This window comes from Platichthys flesus, chromosome 6 (assembly GCF_949316205.1).
Source record: "Platichthys flesus chromosome 6, fPlaFle2.1, whole genome shotgun sequence".
NCBI classification, from domain to species: domain Eukaryota; kingdom Metazoa; phylum Chordata; class Actinopteri; order Pleuronectiformes; family Pleuronectidae; genus Platichthys; species Platichthys flesus.
The window spans coordinates 13,372,467-13,391,450 of record NC_084950.1 but is presented as its reverse complement, the minus strand read 5'-3'; the positions used below and the strand labels follow the sequence as shown (position 1 = coordinate 13,391,450).

Sequence of the window (18,984 nt, the reverse complement as noted above, 5' to 3'; positions counted from 1 at the left end):
AATGTATGCAGACAAACGTTCTCATCTCTTTTGGGAACGTCTGGCGGAGGACATTTCTCAGGAAATATGCGTACATTCTTTATACGGCACAACAGCTCCTGCACACCTATTGTTTTGAGTTGACAAGGTGCTCCACGGAAGCACGTCGGCTCTTATATCAAATTTGCCATTCTGACCTACGCCCTAGTTCCAAATGGGGAGAAAAAGAAAAAAAAAGAGGAGCGCACGTGAAACAGAGTGGGAGAGCGGGTGCTACAGGGAGCGAAGACAGGAGAAGTTATAGGGAGGAGATTTCCAAGGACGACTCCAACTTCTTAATGGAGTCTCCAGAAGCTGGAGACTGGTACGCCAGTGAGGAGGAAGGCAACAGGAACAACGGCTCCCTCTGGGGTGAGGAGACAGGGCAGCGGTCGAGGGTAAGAGAAAGATACGCAGCTGATAACTGTCCCTTTACTGATCCATGAGACGTTGAGACATCATGTTCGTCATCAATAGTGTGGATGTCTTCATAAAAATATAATCCTACTCTTCAGCTTTAAGAGGGTTGGGGTTAGGGTTTGTTTGTTTGACTTTTTTGTTTTATATATACATATTTTTTTGCTATAAACAGCCAATATAATGCAAACTGTCTGCATACTGGCTGCTTATTTTGTTATTGCAGACCTCACAGCTCTGAGCTCTGTTAAGATTATGTTGTATGTGCTGCTCTTCTGCTGCTGGAGTTCTTCTTGTGCAGACACACAGTAAAAATACCTTTTTCCTAAATTAGAAAGGAATGTCAGCGGAAGCAACTGCTTGTGTTTTTTTTTTTTTGTGAAAGAACTGAAACAGAATCAGACGATAAATAAGCATGGGGAAATTAATGTAATGCAGCCTCGAGTACGAGCCCATATTTCAATATCGCTTTCGATTTTCACTTTACAGAAAACTGTGGCCATACAGTTTTTATCAGAGGAGCTTAAAAAAGAGTAACAAGACACATTTATTTAGTCTTTTAGTATTTCCAGCCTGACAAAGAGCTGAAAATGTCGCTATTGCAACATTTTCCCCATATGCCTCCAGACATCATCAAAAGCCTATTTTTACTTTTTATTGGTAAATCATCAACTTTTATTTGAAAGTAAAACAAATGACAGACGTTTCAGCCCCTTGGCGTACCATCATGTGGGCAGGACAGCAAAGCCAGGCAGCCTGATGAATGCCAAGGCAAGCTGGAGAGAAGTAAAAGACACTCCTCCTCAAACGGGCCCGTCAGCTTTCAAAGAAGCAGCCATTAGTGAGTGCTCATCAAGCGGGAGTAGGGGCCTGTCCATTCCCCCGGTGAAGCAGAGCAAACGACAGGCCACAATGCCTTCACGGGAAGGGGGGGGAGGGGGGGGGGACTACAGAGATGAGCCCTGGACCCAGTGGTGTTTCCGAGCGGAGTCAAGCCGCACGTCCCAGGCACAGTCAATTCCCAGCCCAACTGTCACTGCTGGCACTCAATTCAGCCCCTTCAAGCACATAATCTGTGCTCGTATGGCTGTTAAACACCACATACTCCAGTCCTTCACTCATCCCATGCCATGGTATTGTTGTGTCTGCTGTCTTTCTTTCTATTATTGAGCCATTAAAGGATTTGGGTGGGGAGCCATTTCTCAGCATATGCCATCTTGATCAGCGACAGGGCGACTTGACGACAATAGACTCCTCGCACATTCACAAACGGATCATTTTCTGCACCAGAAGCATTTCAAAAAAATATCCCTCGCTGTCCATCCATTGTCTGCTTAGGACCCTGTTATCACCACCAGCCATTTCCTCATTGGCTCATGCCAGGTGAGGAACTGTGCGCTGTGCCGTCAATGAGGTGAGAGAGATCCTGAGATCCTCGCAAGGCGGCGGAGGGACAGTCGTTGCATTAATCTCACAGAACACTGTGGGGTCTAAGGTGGCACTGCGCCACGTCGGAGATTCCCACTTACAGCCATCTCTCCCAATGACAGAACGATAACGTCACATGGGTCCAGGTGAGCGAAAAATGGCAGCCTGCTTGATGCTCAGCCGGCTGCTTTAATTGGCTAAAACAAAGTAGTTTGAGAGCGGTATGGGGGGCACGAGGGGGTAAATGATGGGACAGAAGGTCATCCCTTCTCTTTTACTCTGCTGTGTGCCATCCACCAACACGCCCAGCATGTGCTGCAGTTAATATTGAGATCTATTATACACTAGCCTTTCACCATCTGCTTCACACACTGGGAACCTGTGCTGCACGCCTTGTTATTGAATAAAAAACAGACAATTTGTTTTGCTCCTCTGTATGTCTGTTTGAGGATGTAGCAGCGTATACTTTGATACGTGGGGATCATAAGACACTCAGATGTTACTGAGCTTGGTAAATAATGGTAACAAATAATGTTGCAGCAACAGAAGTGTGTTCATATGGCACAGTCGGAGGAGGGAATAATTAAGCCTGATGCCAATATGATTAATACTCCTTTTATTCTGCACCTCAAATCACATGAGCTTCATCTTTCAATTACTTTTCAACTGAACTGAATACTTGTTTAGTCTGTATACATTTATACATTACCAGAGGCTTCTTCAAGCTGCATTTCTGTCTGACCAAAAAGTCCACAGTACACAATATTCAATTATTGAAACCAGATGAAAGCAGACAAATGCTTTTATTTCAAGAACTGGAGCCAGAGAGACAGTTTGCAATTTTCTGTTTGGTGATGGACATTTCAAGCAAAAACATTACCTCTGTACCGATTTGACCATAAGTCAAAGACACACACACATGCACACACACACAATCTCACACAAAGCTCTCAAATGACCGTGCATGCATAGTTGTGGTGGACTTGTGACATGCTAGCTTGCACAGCTTTGCTCTTTGTTTATTTTTTATTCCGCACACAGAAAGTTGGGACGGCTGTTTGTCGTCTTTGGCTTTGCATGTTTCTCCCGTTTGTATTGTAGCATCTAAATTCCAATAGCTGTGTCACTACACAGGTATCTTTCTAGCACGTGATAGAAACATGCTCTTCTTATTATTTTGTTGTTTAATCGCAGTTGAATGTATTTTCACCACTTTCTGACACAACTAACAAATGACTTACTAACAGGCGCTGGTTTAAGCAAGATAACATTTGTTTAGCTTTTTAAGACAAGACCAAAGACCAAGGAATTATTCTATAAAAATTATATTTTTGAAAATCATCCCTAGAAGGAAAAATACTTTTAACTGCTTATCACATATTTTGAATATATTTTCTATCAACTGACTAACTTCTTATATCGATGGGAATAAATACATCTCTGGAACATCAGTGTGGAGATTTACTGGGTGGTTTGTTTGTAAGGTGGATGCACAAAAACTACATAATGGATTTCCACAAAACTTTGTGGAATCTTGAAGGGGGAAATAGGCCACATTAAGGGCACTGTTTTATGAGTATGTGCAATCTGGTGCAGATCCAAATAAATATCAGGATCTGATTTTAAAGTGTTCTCCATAAGGGGATGTTGGGCTTTGGAGGAGGAACGCACTGTACCAAGTGCCATCCTAGTTTCATATATGTGTTATTTATAAAATACTAAGTAGCTGCTTCCAAAACAAAAACAGCTGCAATCTGTCATACCTCAATGCACTCCTTTCAACAGCGTGTCTTCAAGCAAACACTTTTTGAAATACAATTTTATTATGGTGCCTAAGTGACAGAAACATCAGGTCATAACAAAAGGTGCTGCACTGCTGACAGTTTTCCAATAGACTGAAAAGCCATGTGCGCAGACGGCATTTCATTAACACTTGTGTATCTGTGTGCAATCGGGCATGCGTGTGTCTCTGAGCGTGCTTTCAACCATGTGTGCATCGAGTGCATTTGGATACATGATGCACCTGTGTTAAACAAATGACCCCCATGCCTGTGTGGACTTCTCCCAGGTGTGGCTGATGCATGGATCATGTGGCGCAGAGTGCTCGGGGGCCACGTTGGCTCAATCGTCCTGGGATCATCTCTGAATGTGGCCCTGAATTTGCACAGAGCGAACGAACGGTTCACCTCCTCAGCGCAGCGTCTGAGGTGCAGGGGGAGGAGTGTGCCAGACCAACCCCCTGCAGGCTGAATCAGGTGTTATCTGTCTGACTGGGGACACCATCATCAATCTCTCCTGTCCACTCTCTTTTGCCCAGAATCAAATCAGCACATGATAATACATCTGCGCTGATGACATGCAGACAAGACAGGCAATTCAGTATGCCATCATTTTGCCATGTTTGCCCAGTGTGTGGACAGAGAAGTGATAAAGTATTTGTCACTATATGCGACTGGTTGAGCCTTTCAACGCTCAAGCCCTGTGATAAATGTCTGCGGTGCTTTCTCTGAATTCCTAAACTTTTGCTTTCTCAACAGCGCTCCACCACAGGAGTGAGAGAAGAAACAATCCAGGTGCAAAGTTGTCAGTAAGGTTGGGTACCACACTCATACGAAGTTGGTAACTACCGGACTGAATCACAATGCAGATTTCTCTGCCACAATTTTGGTGCCTCCGAAGTTTTCTGAAATAGTTGCCGTCTTTACAGGCAACATAAACATCACAGCATGTGTCTGGTTAACATTACGTTTAACTCTGGTGGCAACCCACTCCCTCCATGGCTGTGACAGCACCTAACGGAAGCCTTTGGTTAACTTGTAGCTACGCCGGTTTCAAGTCGACACAAAATGCCTAAAGCTAAACTGTGGAAAAATGTGGATTTATTCAACGCAAAAGATTTTTCAAAACCAGGACGTGCAGCAAATGTTTGAAAACAATTGCATGTAAAGGGAGAACATGACAAACTTAATGCAACAACACGTTTGGCTGCTTGTGTGAATCCATGATAAGCACATCAGCTGCCAGTGTGGGCTTCCATGGCCCCTGCAGTGAGGAGACAACTGATGAGGAGTTTGGAGCTTTTGCAGCACTAAAACAGTTATCTGTTGTTTAGTGTAGGCTTTATATATTATGATATGAATTTGCACTTCATGATTTTCATTCAGGTTTCTTCAACTTTCATATTTGTATATTTACGTTTTAATATACTTTAAATTGTTAACAGTTTGTGTTAAATTTTAACTTCCCATTTGCCAATAGTGGGCCACGTAATCATTCAGCGCGTACTCAACCTCTTATACACTTACTTCATATCCTTCAAACAACTTTACCAGTGCTTCCCCTAAATATAACATTTTATACCCTATCTTTTTTCCGATTTACATGCCCCCCCGATTGCCATATCAACAGAAAATGTTTGCTGTAACTGCACTGATAATACACAAACGCAAGCTCAAAGACCAGAGCCTGAAAATGCATCAGCACTGAACGCGTCTCTTTATTTTTCTCCTTTTCGAGCTTGGTGTTTTGACAAAAGACGATCCCATTCCAGGTTTCACTTCACACTGTCCAGAAAACAAAATGGGGATCTAAAACATGACTTCATTTTTCTGCACTCGAGCTTCTTCTATAATTAATCTGTAATGATACAAATAGAAAGTCTTTTATCACGCCTTGTTTGGACATTTTTTTTTTTTCGGACATCAATCACGAGTCTGTTTCACTTCCCTGGCTCATTCAAAATTTAGCAGATATGCTTTTAACTGAACCAGACGGACAAAATAACATCACTCAAAGTGCTGCTCCTCTCACCGGTTACCTGTTAGATGAAGAAATGATCTGACGATTTCAACGATTACCTTTTTTTTTTTAAAAGCCCGGTGAGTTCTGGCCCCGAGCTACACTATAGACCTTAAAGCCCCCTGTGAGCTCGCCTGCAGCCTCAGATTCTGCTTCTGGCTGGTGCAAATGTTTCTCTGTCTGAGGCTAAAGATGACCAGGCTATTACCATTTAAGGCTCTGAACTAAGGAAGGACCTGCGCAAAGATCTTCAGCTGGCAAAATAAGAATCTAATTACTGGACATTAACTTTGATCATGCAGGATTAGGAAGATGTTTTTGTCTGAATGTTGCTCTGGACTACACAAAAAAAGTCAAAATAACAAGTGCGCTTTCTTGTAATTAATCTACACAAGGCTTATTATGCCTCGGGCCAGTAGGCGGCGGAGAGTTTGAAAAGCGGCACAGCACAGGGAGAAGACCAAAGACCCAAAGACTCGGCGGAGAGCAAGAGGGGAAAAGGGAGGTGGAAACCTCTGTTGACACCTGGTCTGTATGATAATGCGACTGGTGTATGATGGCTCGGAGTTTGAAAGGCACTTTGTCCAATTAGAAGTGTGCAGCAAATTTCCACCTGCCCCTGACAGAGATGAAGTGGCTCTTTCAGAAGACACTGTGGCACTGAGCCAGCGAAGAGAGCCCAAACACCGCAAGTGGAGCAAGCAGAAATTAATGAGCATCACAAGCCACACTTGTTTAACACAAGATGACATCGAATGAATATTCCCTCAGTTAAACCGTTTCATGCTATATTTCAATTCCACACAAACTAAGTTACAACCTCAACAAAAGGCTGAACAAAAGTATTTAGCATTCAGCAAAAAGGAAAACTGTTGAAAGTGGAGAAAAAATAACTCTGGATTGGCACATTAACATAACTTGAAAGCAACAGATCATCGCACAATGAGAAAAGCTTCAACTTCTTGAAAAGTTCATAGTTCAGCGTATAAGGAACGTCTGCTCAATATGCCCGGACCAACATCAACCAAAGGCCTTCGTCTGCCTATTTCTGTACGTCTATTTCTGTCTGTCACATAAAAATAGGCTTTTAACAACCGAGCATGACGTTAATTATTGCCTCTTAAGCACTGCATTAGTAAAATAAAGCCCCAAATATTGATTGATCAGACAGATGATATTTGTCAGTGAGGGAGAGCAGTATTCGTGTATCACACGTGGAGAAGAGTGTCGTTCAATCACTGTCAGGAGGCAGCACGGCAGCGCGCTGATTGAGGCCCATCGTGCCGCACTCTTAACACGCCTCCTAAAGCAATCAATCCTCAGACACACGCCAGAACCAAATATTCATCAGAGACTTTTTAATATTCAAACGTCGTAATTTAAAAAGTAACAAAAGAGCAGGATTCGTCTTTGTCGGGCCCGTTATGATTCGGTGACACACTGTGTGAGGCACAAACAATTGTGATCATCTTCTATTATTTGACATGTAAGGAGTTTTGATCATTATTGTCGTCTGCTGCATGAAAAAACTCTACAACCACAATATTTCACAAAGACAGAGTAACAATTCACCACAAACAGACTAAATGTTACAGTGTAAAACAAATACAACTGATAAGCTTAGATTTGTTTCATATAAAAACATTGACTCTGTAAAAAGATTTGCTTGGACTACACATTAACTTGTATGAGATAATAGTTTCCCACAGAGTGATTCAACATGATTAATACTTGTGGGTGTTGTTTAACTACTCCAGACCAATGGCCCCCTCTATAACTGGTAAAGGAAGGGGAAAAAAAGAGAGAGATGGGATGCGATGTTAATAATTAGTTGCTTCTACGCTGGAAAAAAAAAATTCTGTCCAACCTCACAAGATTTTAATCAAAGGCTGAAAATAGTGGCTGATTGTAATCGGCACTCAGAAGTCACCAGGGGTGTTTGAAGAGCCCGTCAAGCCTGAGAGTGGAGCTAATTCGATTAAGTGGCGGCAGTACCTGGAGGGGACGGATCCGTATCTCTCCCTTTTTATTTATGAGATTAAGTTGCACTTGTTATTCCAATATAAATAATCCAGCCAACAGAAATGACACTGATTTCCTAGTTGTTTTTTAGCTCCAAAAGTTTTTTGTTTGGTTCCAGGTGACAAATAAACTTTGTTAAGTAACAGTCTCATGCAGCGCTGATGTAACAGAAATGACGGCAGAGTACCTGATACGCGTGTTACTCTGTTCCTCAATACTGTTACTGTATGTCATGTGACAGCTTGAACATGCTTTGCTCCTGCAACTTTGCATTTGATTTTAATTGAAGATACTGTTTTACATTGAGCAGATGAAAAACAGCAACTTCACATTCAGTGAAAAAATAATGCAGAGATTTACAAAAAAAGTTAAAAATACACATTCTCCAGACTTAATGTGAAACAAAACCAAAAGATTCCATCTCCTCTAATCTATGTATAACTAATACACAGTCTGAATACTCAAACGATGACACTGTTAAATTACATTTTTATTTCTCTAACCAAAGAGGAAGCACACACTCTTCAGTCTCTCTTCTATTGTTCGTGGATGGACGGCGATATGCAACAGATATTTCCTCTCTCATTTTAGTCTGATGTTGTATCCCTGCTCTCAAAAGAGTCTTTACAACAGAGCTGCCACGAGGGCCATTAAGCCTATGGAAAGCACGATAAATAACGGTTAAGAGGCTCTTGAGGTGTGCCGTTTGAATAACACGCCTTAGATTTTACAACGTAACCTCTTCCTGTTTCAAAGAGTGCACATGCACATAACGTCTGGGGGGGGGGGGGGGGGGGGTACTCCGTGGCACGGAGATCATTCTGATTTGTCTCTCAAGTGTTTAACACATTAGTTCTCTGTTAAACAGTGAGGAATCAGTGGTTTAACAATATATGTTTTCTCTGAGTGCTTTAGGTTTACATGACTTGACACAGATGCTGTGAAGCAGCATGAGCGTACGGTATGTGTCCAGTCTGATTTTGTTGAAAGGTTAAAGGGGTGATGGTTTGAAAGATACAGCTGGTCCATGCTACTGACTGAGCGCTGGGATTTTTCATGTGAGGGGCTTATACCTGCTCGGGAGCCTTTGCACCCTCCAACACTCGGGGAGATGTGAAAAGCTTGGCCCTATATGAGGCACAAGAATTCCTCAGAGTGATCCTTTAGGCCCCTCTCACCACTTCTGTCCCTGTAGGCCTCTTCTGAGAGGCCCTTTTCATATCAAAGAGAAACAGAGCCGCACAACGCCAGTACTTAGGTCGCAGTGTACCACATTAAATTTAGACTCCTTTAACGCCCTCCAATAATGCATCTGGAGTATTTCCGGTCATTACTATTCAGACTTTTCTATCTAAGATACAAACTTCTGTAAATAGGCCATAGATCTGAGCTATCATTCACCACTGGAGATTTCACATCAAATCTGGTGTCTGTCACCAGCTGAAACTTCCTCGCCAGCCCCAGTTAAGCCACTGGTGACTCAAACTCCAAAATAAACTGTCCCACAAGGCACAAAGTTTCATATTCGGTCTAAGTTAGCTTTGACTTCAAAACTTTTCTTTGATTAATATAACCTATTAGGCTTTGCACTACGTTGCCTGTAATAAAAATCCAATCAATATTTTTAACATATATATTACCATACACAGGAACATATTCAGAATGTGTCCCTGTGCGGTTTTAACTTGTTTTGAACGTGCCAGCACCAGTTAACAACTTGTACAACCATTGCACTTGAACAAAATTCCTGCACTGATGGAAAGCAGATGGACTCAAATCACTTGAACCTCAGTAAATCAAGTTTTCTGCATCATATTAAAAGGCGCCACAGAATACAAATTAGAAAAACACAATTGCGCAAACAAGATATAAATGTCTATAGATTTCCGAGTGGTTAGCCTTAAAACTACTGGTCCAGATGTCTAGATTTATAGAGGGAGTCATGGGTGAGGTGCGAGCTCATGCAATGGCCTGCCTGCCAACAGCTATAGCAGCGTCCTGTCAGTGTGTAAACTTTCACTGGCAGGGAGGGACCAACAGTTCGTCTACAAAGCAGCTTCCTACAATAAAATCCACAGGAGTCCTTTCATGCCACTTCCCTTCCACCAAATACAGCATTCCACCTCACATCATCAGACCTATTACATGATTTACAAACCCTTCACATGACAGGTATTGAAAATATTATGCTCCAGGGATGAAAAAACAAAGAAATCTTAAAATCCAGGGCGCAAGCCATAGAGGCTGCATTGCTACATTAAACTCAACCGAAGTGGTTAGAGCCGCCTGACCAAGAAAATAACAGTCAACTTCCAGCCCTATACTCAGGCTAGTGGAGCTCAAACATTCAAATGTCTGATATGTAAACACGAGCACTACCGAAAACATTTAGTTTACAAGGTCTCGTAAAATGTATTGTATGGGTTTTATTTCTTTTGCTAAGTTTGACATGTTTACCAACAATGCAGGCTTTCGGGGTGGAATTTAAAACAAAAATAAATGGTTTACAAGTGAAACTGAGATATTTATATCACAATTAAGACATGAAAACAAAAAATGAAAACAAACTTTCTATTTAAAGATTTAAAGATCGCACTTGGACAGAATATTTAGATGCAGCACGAAGCTGCACCAGTTTTTAAAAAAGATGGAAGAAAAAGAATTGGATTGTGACATAAAAATATTCAGATACTACAATAGATATACAATTCAACAGAGGTGAGCATGATTAAAGAAAATAATATATATTTTCACTTTAATCATTTCAATCATTTTATAGATTTTGTTTATTATTTTGGAGTGTTAGTGAGAAAGAAAGTGCTGCAAACAGGACATGACAAAGCCTCAATCAGTGCTTGTTTAACTACTAATCCTGGTGTTATGTTGACATTCACTTGTACATCCTCCTTAGATAATATAACACTACCGCTCGAATGTAATTTGACCTTTGAGGCTCATAACAGAACTTTTTTTCACAGATAGTGCTGCCAAAGTCTAAACGGAGAAAGGATGTAATCGTCAACGCGAGAGCTCAGTGTACATGAGAAGAACTACTGTTTATGTTTAATCATTTACACTGACTGGTGTTTGGTTCTGTTAGGCAGAAGAGAACTTACTGATCAAATACTGTTTTTTGATTTCAAATAAGCTGATTGTTAACATTTAACAACCTTTACACGTTCCGACAGGAACCAATAGAAGGGCTCAAGAAAGTATCAATGCAGCCACATTAAAGAATTTATAACGTAGGCAGACACAAACTCCATATTGTTATAGGCAGTCGTCCAGAAAAAAAGAGAACCCAAATGGAGTTCCTCTATTGGCTCTGCACGAGCTGAAGGCTCAACTATAAGCCTGTACCTGTATCTTCATGCTCTCCAGCGGGCATGGAGCCCTGATTCACGAATAACACAGCCTAAATAATGTTACTGTCCATTCGAGTGGCATGCACGCCCCATGCCAACCCTTTAGCTCTCTGAGATTTTGTGTAAAAACATTTTTTTTTTTTTGCCTCTGTGTCTCTGCACCGTCTTGTGTTAACAACAACTAAATAAATGCTGCCACTCCAGCCAAAAGATAAAATCTCACTTGACCCAAAATAAAGCAGCTGGATGAAGGTGTGGTAACATGTTGATTAAGAGAAGACTGAATATTTGTTGTCTGTGCCTTTCTAGTTCAGATTAGCTTTGAGATTTGTTATATAAGAAAAATCATCACTTAAAACTGCTTTATCTTTTTGTCCTTAAGAAAATTATAACAAAGATGCATGACAAAGATGCATGACAGGACAATCTACGGTGGCACTAAAGGTTCTGACATCATAGAATGAAAGCTGGTATTAGTGCAAAAAGGTCCAAAGAGATAGAATGAAGATATGACACTGAGGGAGACTAATAAGCAGGACACACTGCAGTACTGTGGAACACAACATCAAACTAAACCTTGTGATGACTTCTGCAATTTTAATAAAGTTATTTTATGCTTTAGCCCTAAATTCCACCTGTTTCAATGGAACAACCAAGCTCTGTATAACAGGCTGATGTGCTATACTAACACAGTACTATACGCAAATGCACACACGGCACTGATACTCAAACAAAGTCATGTTAACAGAGGATCCAGGAAACCGGAGCTCCTATCAGAGCTGCGGCTCCGGAGCTTCCCTGTGCGGCTGTGAGGTTTCCAGCCTCTGCAGAGAGCACCACCTTACATAACCAAGCCATTAATATTGATTGTTTCCAAATTTGCAAACTGAGGGATCTTGCTATATGAAAATAACACCCTTTCTTCTTTCAAGTAGTGATATCTACAACCCTCCCAGGCCTGTTCTCTGACCTGCTCATGTCTTACAGCAGAGCTTCTGCTGAAGTAAGCCGTTTCTACTTAAAAAAGAAAAAAGAAAAAAAAAAAAGGTATTAGCACTCAGGGTTAAAAACAGTAAACGCTCTGCATGCAGGATAAGAAATGTGCATCCACAGAAAGTCTAATACAGCTGGTGTAAAGGGGGGAACTGCGCTTGAGCAAGTGTCTGTCGCCTCGCAGACGCTGTGTTGTCTGAGCGTTGAACTGTAATCCTAAACAATGTCTTAGAAAGTCTGTTTCACTGCTGTGACCCCTTTTTATAGTTGGATTTTTTTTTAGGAATCCTGCGCTGAACTGTGGCACAGCAAAAACCCAAGTGCTCTACTCCTCAATGGAACACTTGTAGTTTTACATGCAACGCTTTATTAAATTGAGCCACGGAGCCATTATTTCTTAGGCTGACTTCCTGCTCTCTTCCATGACATTCTAAATATCCCTGTATATTGTATCTCTTAGATGACTTGCCATATAAAATGATCACCTCAGTTCATTTTAAAACAAATAAAGGTGAGTTGAAGCGGCATTATATTGACTTGTAAACACACTCCAACATGTTTAAGAGTATTTACAGTAAGCAGCAGAGCACACTTACTTGATGTTACAATATGAATCTGCACGAGAAAGCTACAGGTGACAAACGAATTGGAGTTATTATTCAAAAATGTGTCTTTGAAAATCATACACTGGGTCATTGGAAATGTTACCCATTAGGATTTGAACTGCTCAGATCAAGTCATAGCAGTTTCACACACATGTTTAGAACCTCTAAGTTTTCAAAAAGTTCCCCAAACTTTTCCTCCAGGCTTCTTCTCCATAAACTCTCCAACAACCAGTCCTATTCTTTGAGAAAAGGTCAGAATAAAGTTTCAGAGCAAGGAAACTTTGAGGCAGCAGATGTTGTCCCACCGAACATGTTTTTTTTCATCCATTCAGAATTACATAACAGACCAAAGGCGCTCTTTTTTTCCCCTGTCTTTCTTTTTCCCAGACGCACTTTAATCATGTGCATACAAGGGTGGGGTGAATATGGGTCAGCAGGTTAGGAGTGTCTCAAAGTCAGACTTGTGAAAAAAGGAATCAATCCACGGTGCCTCCCAACTACCTGTCTTTGCCCCGCGATTACATAAGTGCTGTGTGGCCGTGCAAGCCCACAGAGTCACTCTGTTTCCCCTCTGCTGCTGTGTAAATACTCGCTACAGCTGCAGCCGCTTCGTGTTATTTATTGAATTGGACGGACCTGTGGTGATCAGGACTTGGAAGGGGCCGAACTCCTTGTGTGAAAGTGGGGGGAAAGATACGCGATGGTGATTTCTGCTCTCGGTTGCTCGCCTGTTTATGGCTAAACCTGTTACATAACCAGCTTACATTCCAGATTCATCATATCACACTCTAAATATACCCTTGCGCACAGGAAGAGTGCGCACACACAAGAAAACCCCCCCGTGCAATGAATGAATTGTCACGTCTGCAGCCGTTTTTCGCCGTAGCGCGTTACGGCTTCTCTGCTGGTCGGGAATCAGCAGAGAGAAAGAAAAGAGAAATCAGTATTTCTCTGAACTTGGATGAGCCCGGTTAGTAAAGACAGCCGAGAGGGGGTGTGGTTAAATACTGTCTGTACTGTACAACAGGGACGGGACGTGGTGGATAAATCATGTAAAATCCTCCTCAGCAGCATTACGCACACACTTTATTTGATGGGGCTACGTGATATAACAGTTTATTTATTTTTGATTGTTATTGTTATGTGGTCATGTGGAGGCTTAGTCGCACCGGCCCTGCAGCGCCTTCGTGCTCGCAACAGTGTTTTGAGAGCTGGCGCTAAACAAATTACAGCTGCTGGGGCGTCTTTTTTCCCCTTTTGGCACACGGGAACAGGCTGGATGTGTTAGCGGGAGATGCATAAAAAACAGTCCGGCCAGCCAGACGGCGCTGCGTGTGCGTGCTGTCTCAAGAATAGTGGAGGGAGGACATGTCAGAACAAGACAAGGGGGACTGATCGATACCCTGGCCCGCAGTTTCCCCCAAAAAGTTCACTTTCGCCACTTTGACAATGAGGCGTCAGGGCGCACGGGTTGGCCTGCGTTCGGCACCGCGAGCAGCTCCTGTCGGTCACTTTTAACTTGCTGGCTAATTGATTTATGTTGCAGCGGGAGTAAATGTGACATCTGGGACCGTATCACCCCCCCTGTGATCTGAGCTGTCAGTGGAGCCGGAGCACCAGCAGCACACACCGAGGCACAGCACCACCGAACGGCCCAAAACACAGAAAAACAAGCCGCTGTGGCACCAAACCGAAAGCCGTGTCTGCTGTGGGTCGCTGGGTTTAGGCAGTGCGCTGTTATTCATGCGGGGGAGCGATTTAATTCATTTCGAAGTTTGATGTTTTTAATGAATAACCCCCTCGGTCGGCGTGTGTTCCAAAGCGAAACGCTGTCCACTTACCTCTGTTGGTGCTGGAGCAGGTCTGTCTTCGAACCGGGGCTGGATGGTCCGCTTTCCGGAGCGTCTCCAGGTTTACCGGGGTTTCCCTGACCGGGGTAGCCGGCTCCGAGGCGCTGTTGCCCGGATCGCTCGCTGGATCTGGCGGGGACTCCATGTTGAATCTCGGATTTTACTGTTGAACTAAGCGCTAATGCTGGAAACTAATTCTACGTGATCTGTGAGCTCCGACCCTACGCCTTGCTATCTAATTTAGACTAGAAGTAAGAAATGAGAAATGCGAGTGTGTCTAGGGGTGGGTGTGTTGGTCTGATTGTCCACTAGCAGCGCTAGTGAGAGCTCCAGTCATGCACACTGGGAAGGGAGAGGTTGTCAATAGCCGAAGAATGGATGTAGGCCTGAAAGTAATCCATGCTGATCGACCCGCAGCAGCTTTACATGGAATTTATAATGTTTTACTACTGTCAAACGTCGATCAGCTGTTTTCCACATGTTTGTATTCAAGTTGGACACATTGCATGAAATATCCCTTGTGACCTGCTTCAGAGTTTGAAAGTGAAAATACATCATATCCTGCATCAGCACATGATCCAGACCATTTTGTAAGTGATCATAATACATTTATATGAAAACACTGGGTTTTAATGTGTTGTTTCTTCTGAAATCAGCTTAATTTCTACTTTCATCCTCATAAGCATAATCACCAAGAAGATGGATGTTTGCAAGTTTATACTGAGGAATAATTTATGGCAGATTCCTTCAGTGTGTGGATGCCCCTTCCTGGCTGCACCCTGTGGGCTACTCACAATCATAAAACTACTTTCATCTCCAAGAATTCAAACAGGGACACTCAGAGAGCCCTTCATCATCATTACTATCATCATCATCATCATCACCATCATCATCGTCATCGTCTCCACCGGTCCTGTGGGAGGGGCGCACTGCATGTCAGAGCAGTGTGTGCCGGAGCTGATGAAAGCTCTCTCCCCTCGCCTCACACACTAACCTGAACACCCTCCGCTCTGCTTGATTAAAGTGAATATTGACAGCAGTTTGCGGAGGGAAAAAAACAAACCTGTTCAAGACAAAGCATCACACGTCACGCTGGGGACCGGCAGCCATGCGCCGCTTGTTGCGCAGCAATTACAAACACCATGCTTTCTGCATGTGATCAGCAGACAGGCTGCAGAGGCGGAACCCCGCCCCTCCGGAGCAGTGCACGTGGACTTTGACATGGTTCTGTCCTCCCAGCACAGGGCCTGACTGCTGATAGTCCACACAGTAATAACACACACAGCCAAAATATAATAAACTCATAAAGTGAGTAGATAATAGAAGCACGGCTGTGTCTCTATAAACACATGCAGTGTTTAAATATTCATTATGCTTTAGCCTACAAGGTAAAAAATGTGTATTACCAATGGATGGGCAATGAAACAATATCAATAAATATCATATCAATATAATTTCCTTGATAGCAATATAATAAAACTGCAATGTAAACAAATATTTCCGAATGCATTGTGTAAGCACAGTGAGGAGGTGTATATAACACATTATCTATACTCAGATCTATAAAATGACATCATAACAATCTAGTCTGCGAATAAAGAAGAGTTTGAAACCACAGGCTTCACTCATTGTCTTTAAACTTAAAAAATAACAAGAAATGGACATTAATTGTGATAATTATTGATATAAAATGAAAATGTTTATCTTGATGGGATTTTAGTCTATATCGTCCAGCCCAAGCATTACCTCCATGGAAATCACCATCATAAGTTTTATTGCATTACAATGGTTGGCCTCTTGACCATTTAATCTGGTTGGGGAATCCTTAACAGGATCCTCATTAAACGTAAACATATTAACACACCATGTTTCCAGTGCCTTCTTGTTTGAAATTAACTATCCGAAAATGAACGTTTACTTTATAATATTATTTTCTCAACTAACCCAAGGCCCAACATTTCAATGAAAGGCAATCAAGCCGAAATTTCAGACGTTCATAGATATAAGTCCCCTTGAATGGGAGACTTTCTTGGCCCATGTTCCATCTTTACACAAAAAACGTAAAGTAGTTTTTATGCAAACTGACTGACCAAACAAAAAAAACACTAACAAACAAACAAATGCAGGGACAAAAACATAACCTTCTCTTCATAGGTGATACAAGATCACAGAATGGTATAAATGAATTTATAATGGACTTAAACATGACCGGATTCACAAACATTTTCAATATATGGAGAGAACATAGTGTAAATTAACATAAGTAATCTTATTTTTAAAATGATCATTATGCAGTGTAAAAGCTTTGATGTTTTATGTGTGTCGGCCTGTGAAAGTGATCACTATCATGTGTAAGGTGTGTTGACCTTTTAATATTGGTTTGTTTTCAAGCTTGGTTACGACTTCATTAGGTAAGAAATATTATTTACATTAAGATAAATAATAGTTACAATAATAACTGCATGTATCTCACCACCAAGAGCATGATATAACTATTGAAGCAGGGCTACGCTGAGGGCTGACTTTTCTGACAGCAAGCCAGAAGGAATCTCTCACTGCCAAGCGAAGAGGCCAAGTTCCTTTCCTTCTGCTCAGCTTTCGCTCGTCCAGATTTCCCTAACCTCCTGACCCAATGCAATTTGACCGTGTGAGCCCCACACTCACATTCCATGCCTGTTGAATGTTCAGCATCAAAGCAGAGAAACGTGAACTTGAGAGGGCCGTCAGCACCTCTTGAGAGATTCTACTGCTGAAAAACACAAACAAAAAAACAGCACGTCTGCATAACTGCACTTAGAAGTACATGCTTGTACACGCATGCACACCCACACTTGTAGTTTATATACATCGTACACAGATGCCTCTCAATGCTCTTTACATTTGTGTGCATCATTTAGGATAGAGATAAAGAAAATAAAATTTTGCAGCTACAGAATATAGCGCAAGTTAAAAGCACAAACAAAAACAACATTAACGCACACTCAGACTGGCACACCAGCCTGTGTTTAAACCAAAGGGATGCAAGGACAAGTTTGATGCTGCCGGATTAATTTTTGAGTTAAAATGAATTATGCTGCTGTCACATTGCTGAGCAGGGGAAGGATGTGGCGGATGTGAAGCGAGTAGAGTAAGCATGCCTGCCTGTGTTTAAAAATGATTGATTAAGCTGACACCGACTCAGGGGTGCAACACCGCTCTATTTTTCTCCCTCATTATGTAAGGCTATATTTCAAATCAGGAGTGCACTGGAGGAAGACACCAGAGACACCAGACAGGACACCCTTCAAATAAAAAGTTTATCAGACAACAGCCAAGGAGACTGATGAGTTTCCCCTCTAATCTTGTCTTGGGAGTGGCAACAGAAAAGAAGGAAGAATGTGTTTGTCAAAGGACGGGGTGATCTTTTAACAGAACACATGGAAAAATTGGTTTGACCAGTTTGGACACAAGCACCGTCTTCACAATGTTTGCGCTGTTCATTTTGAATTTTTTCTTTGTTTAAAGTATACACAGTCGGGTACTGGAGGTTAAATATATGAATCTTTAATAATGTATAGTTTTCTTTGGAAAAGATCAGTTAAGCCGTGTTTGTAAAAAAAGTAATTGATTCAGATGAGATGCAAATGTTTTGCTTATAATTTAAAAACGGGTAACACTATCACATTTTAACAGCATGGAATTTACTCGTCTCCTCACACTCCAGCTAGTTGTCTGTTTAAACAGCGGGAACAAAATATGAATTCTTAGAATGACACATTTGCTTCATGCGGACATGGTGACATATCTTTGTTGCCTTACAAATCGGACATCAGAACCCGAACCCGGCAAACACGCAGTTCTCGGCGCACTCATGCAGTGCAGAGTGCCAGGGTGTAATGAAAGAGACATATTAATGGCCTTTCACTTATTCATGCGTCGGAAATGAAGAGGCACAGTCACATTTTGAAACGGTTGACAGAATAAAGAGCCCAACATTGGGGAAATGATTGTATTTATGATTTCAGTCTGACACTTGAGGGTATCAAGAGAGAGACTGAGTGACACATTTCTGACAGTTCAAAGTGTTAAATGATGTGATGTATGGCAACATGCTCGAGCATGGGGGCACCCGCTCTTATATATTTTCACTTTAAGAATCAGTGTCTCGCGAGTGAAGACCCAGGAACAGCTGAAATGGCAGTTATTTCAGCTAATATGTCAAATATTGTATAAAGTACAATACATATATATTTATACACACGCAAGGTTTATGAATATGGCTAATTAATCTTACACATTTATTTTTTGTGGAAAAAATACAGATCAATGCATTGTGTTGCTTCACTGAAAGTCTGGTTCCTTCCTCAGAGACAATGCTAACAATAGCACCACCTAGCAGCAGCTTGACCACAGAAAGTCTCTGTCCACACTCAGCCTCAGGTTGCACACATATTATGTCTATATTTATGTATAATGATGCATTTAACAGCATGCTGCATGGATGTGATT

General features: G+C 41.8%; 1 protein-coding gene across 1 annotated transcript in view; it reads right to left on the bottom strand.

The window, feature by feature from the left end:
• roraa (RAR-related orphan receptor A, paralog a) overlaps positions 1–14,784 on the bottom strand; it is a 178,442-nt gene extending 163,658 nt beyond the window's left edge. The window contains exon 1 of the mRNA XM_062390123.1: positions 14,488–14,784. Within this exon, the coding sequence (XP_062246107.1) occupies positions 14,488–14,641 (154 nt within the window). The 5' untranslated portion in view covers positions 14,642–14,784. The remainder of the gene's footprint in view (positions 1–14,487) is intronic.
• Positions 14,785–18,984: the final 4,200 nt, after the last annotated feature.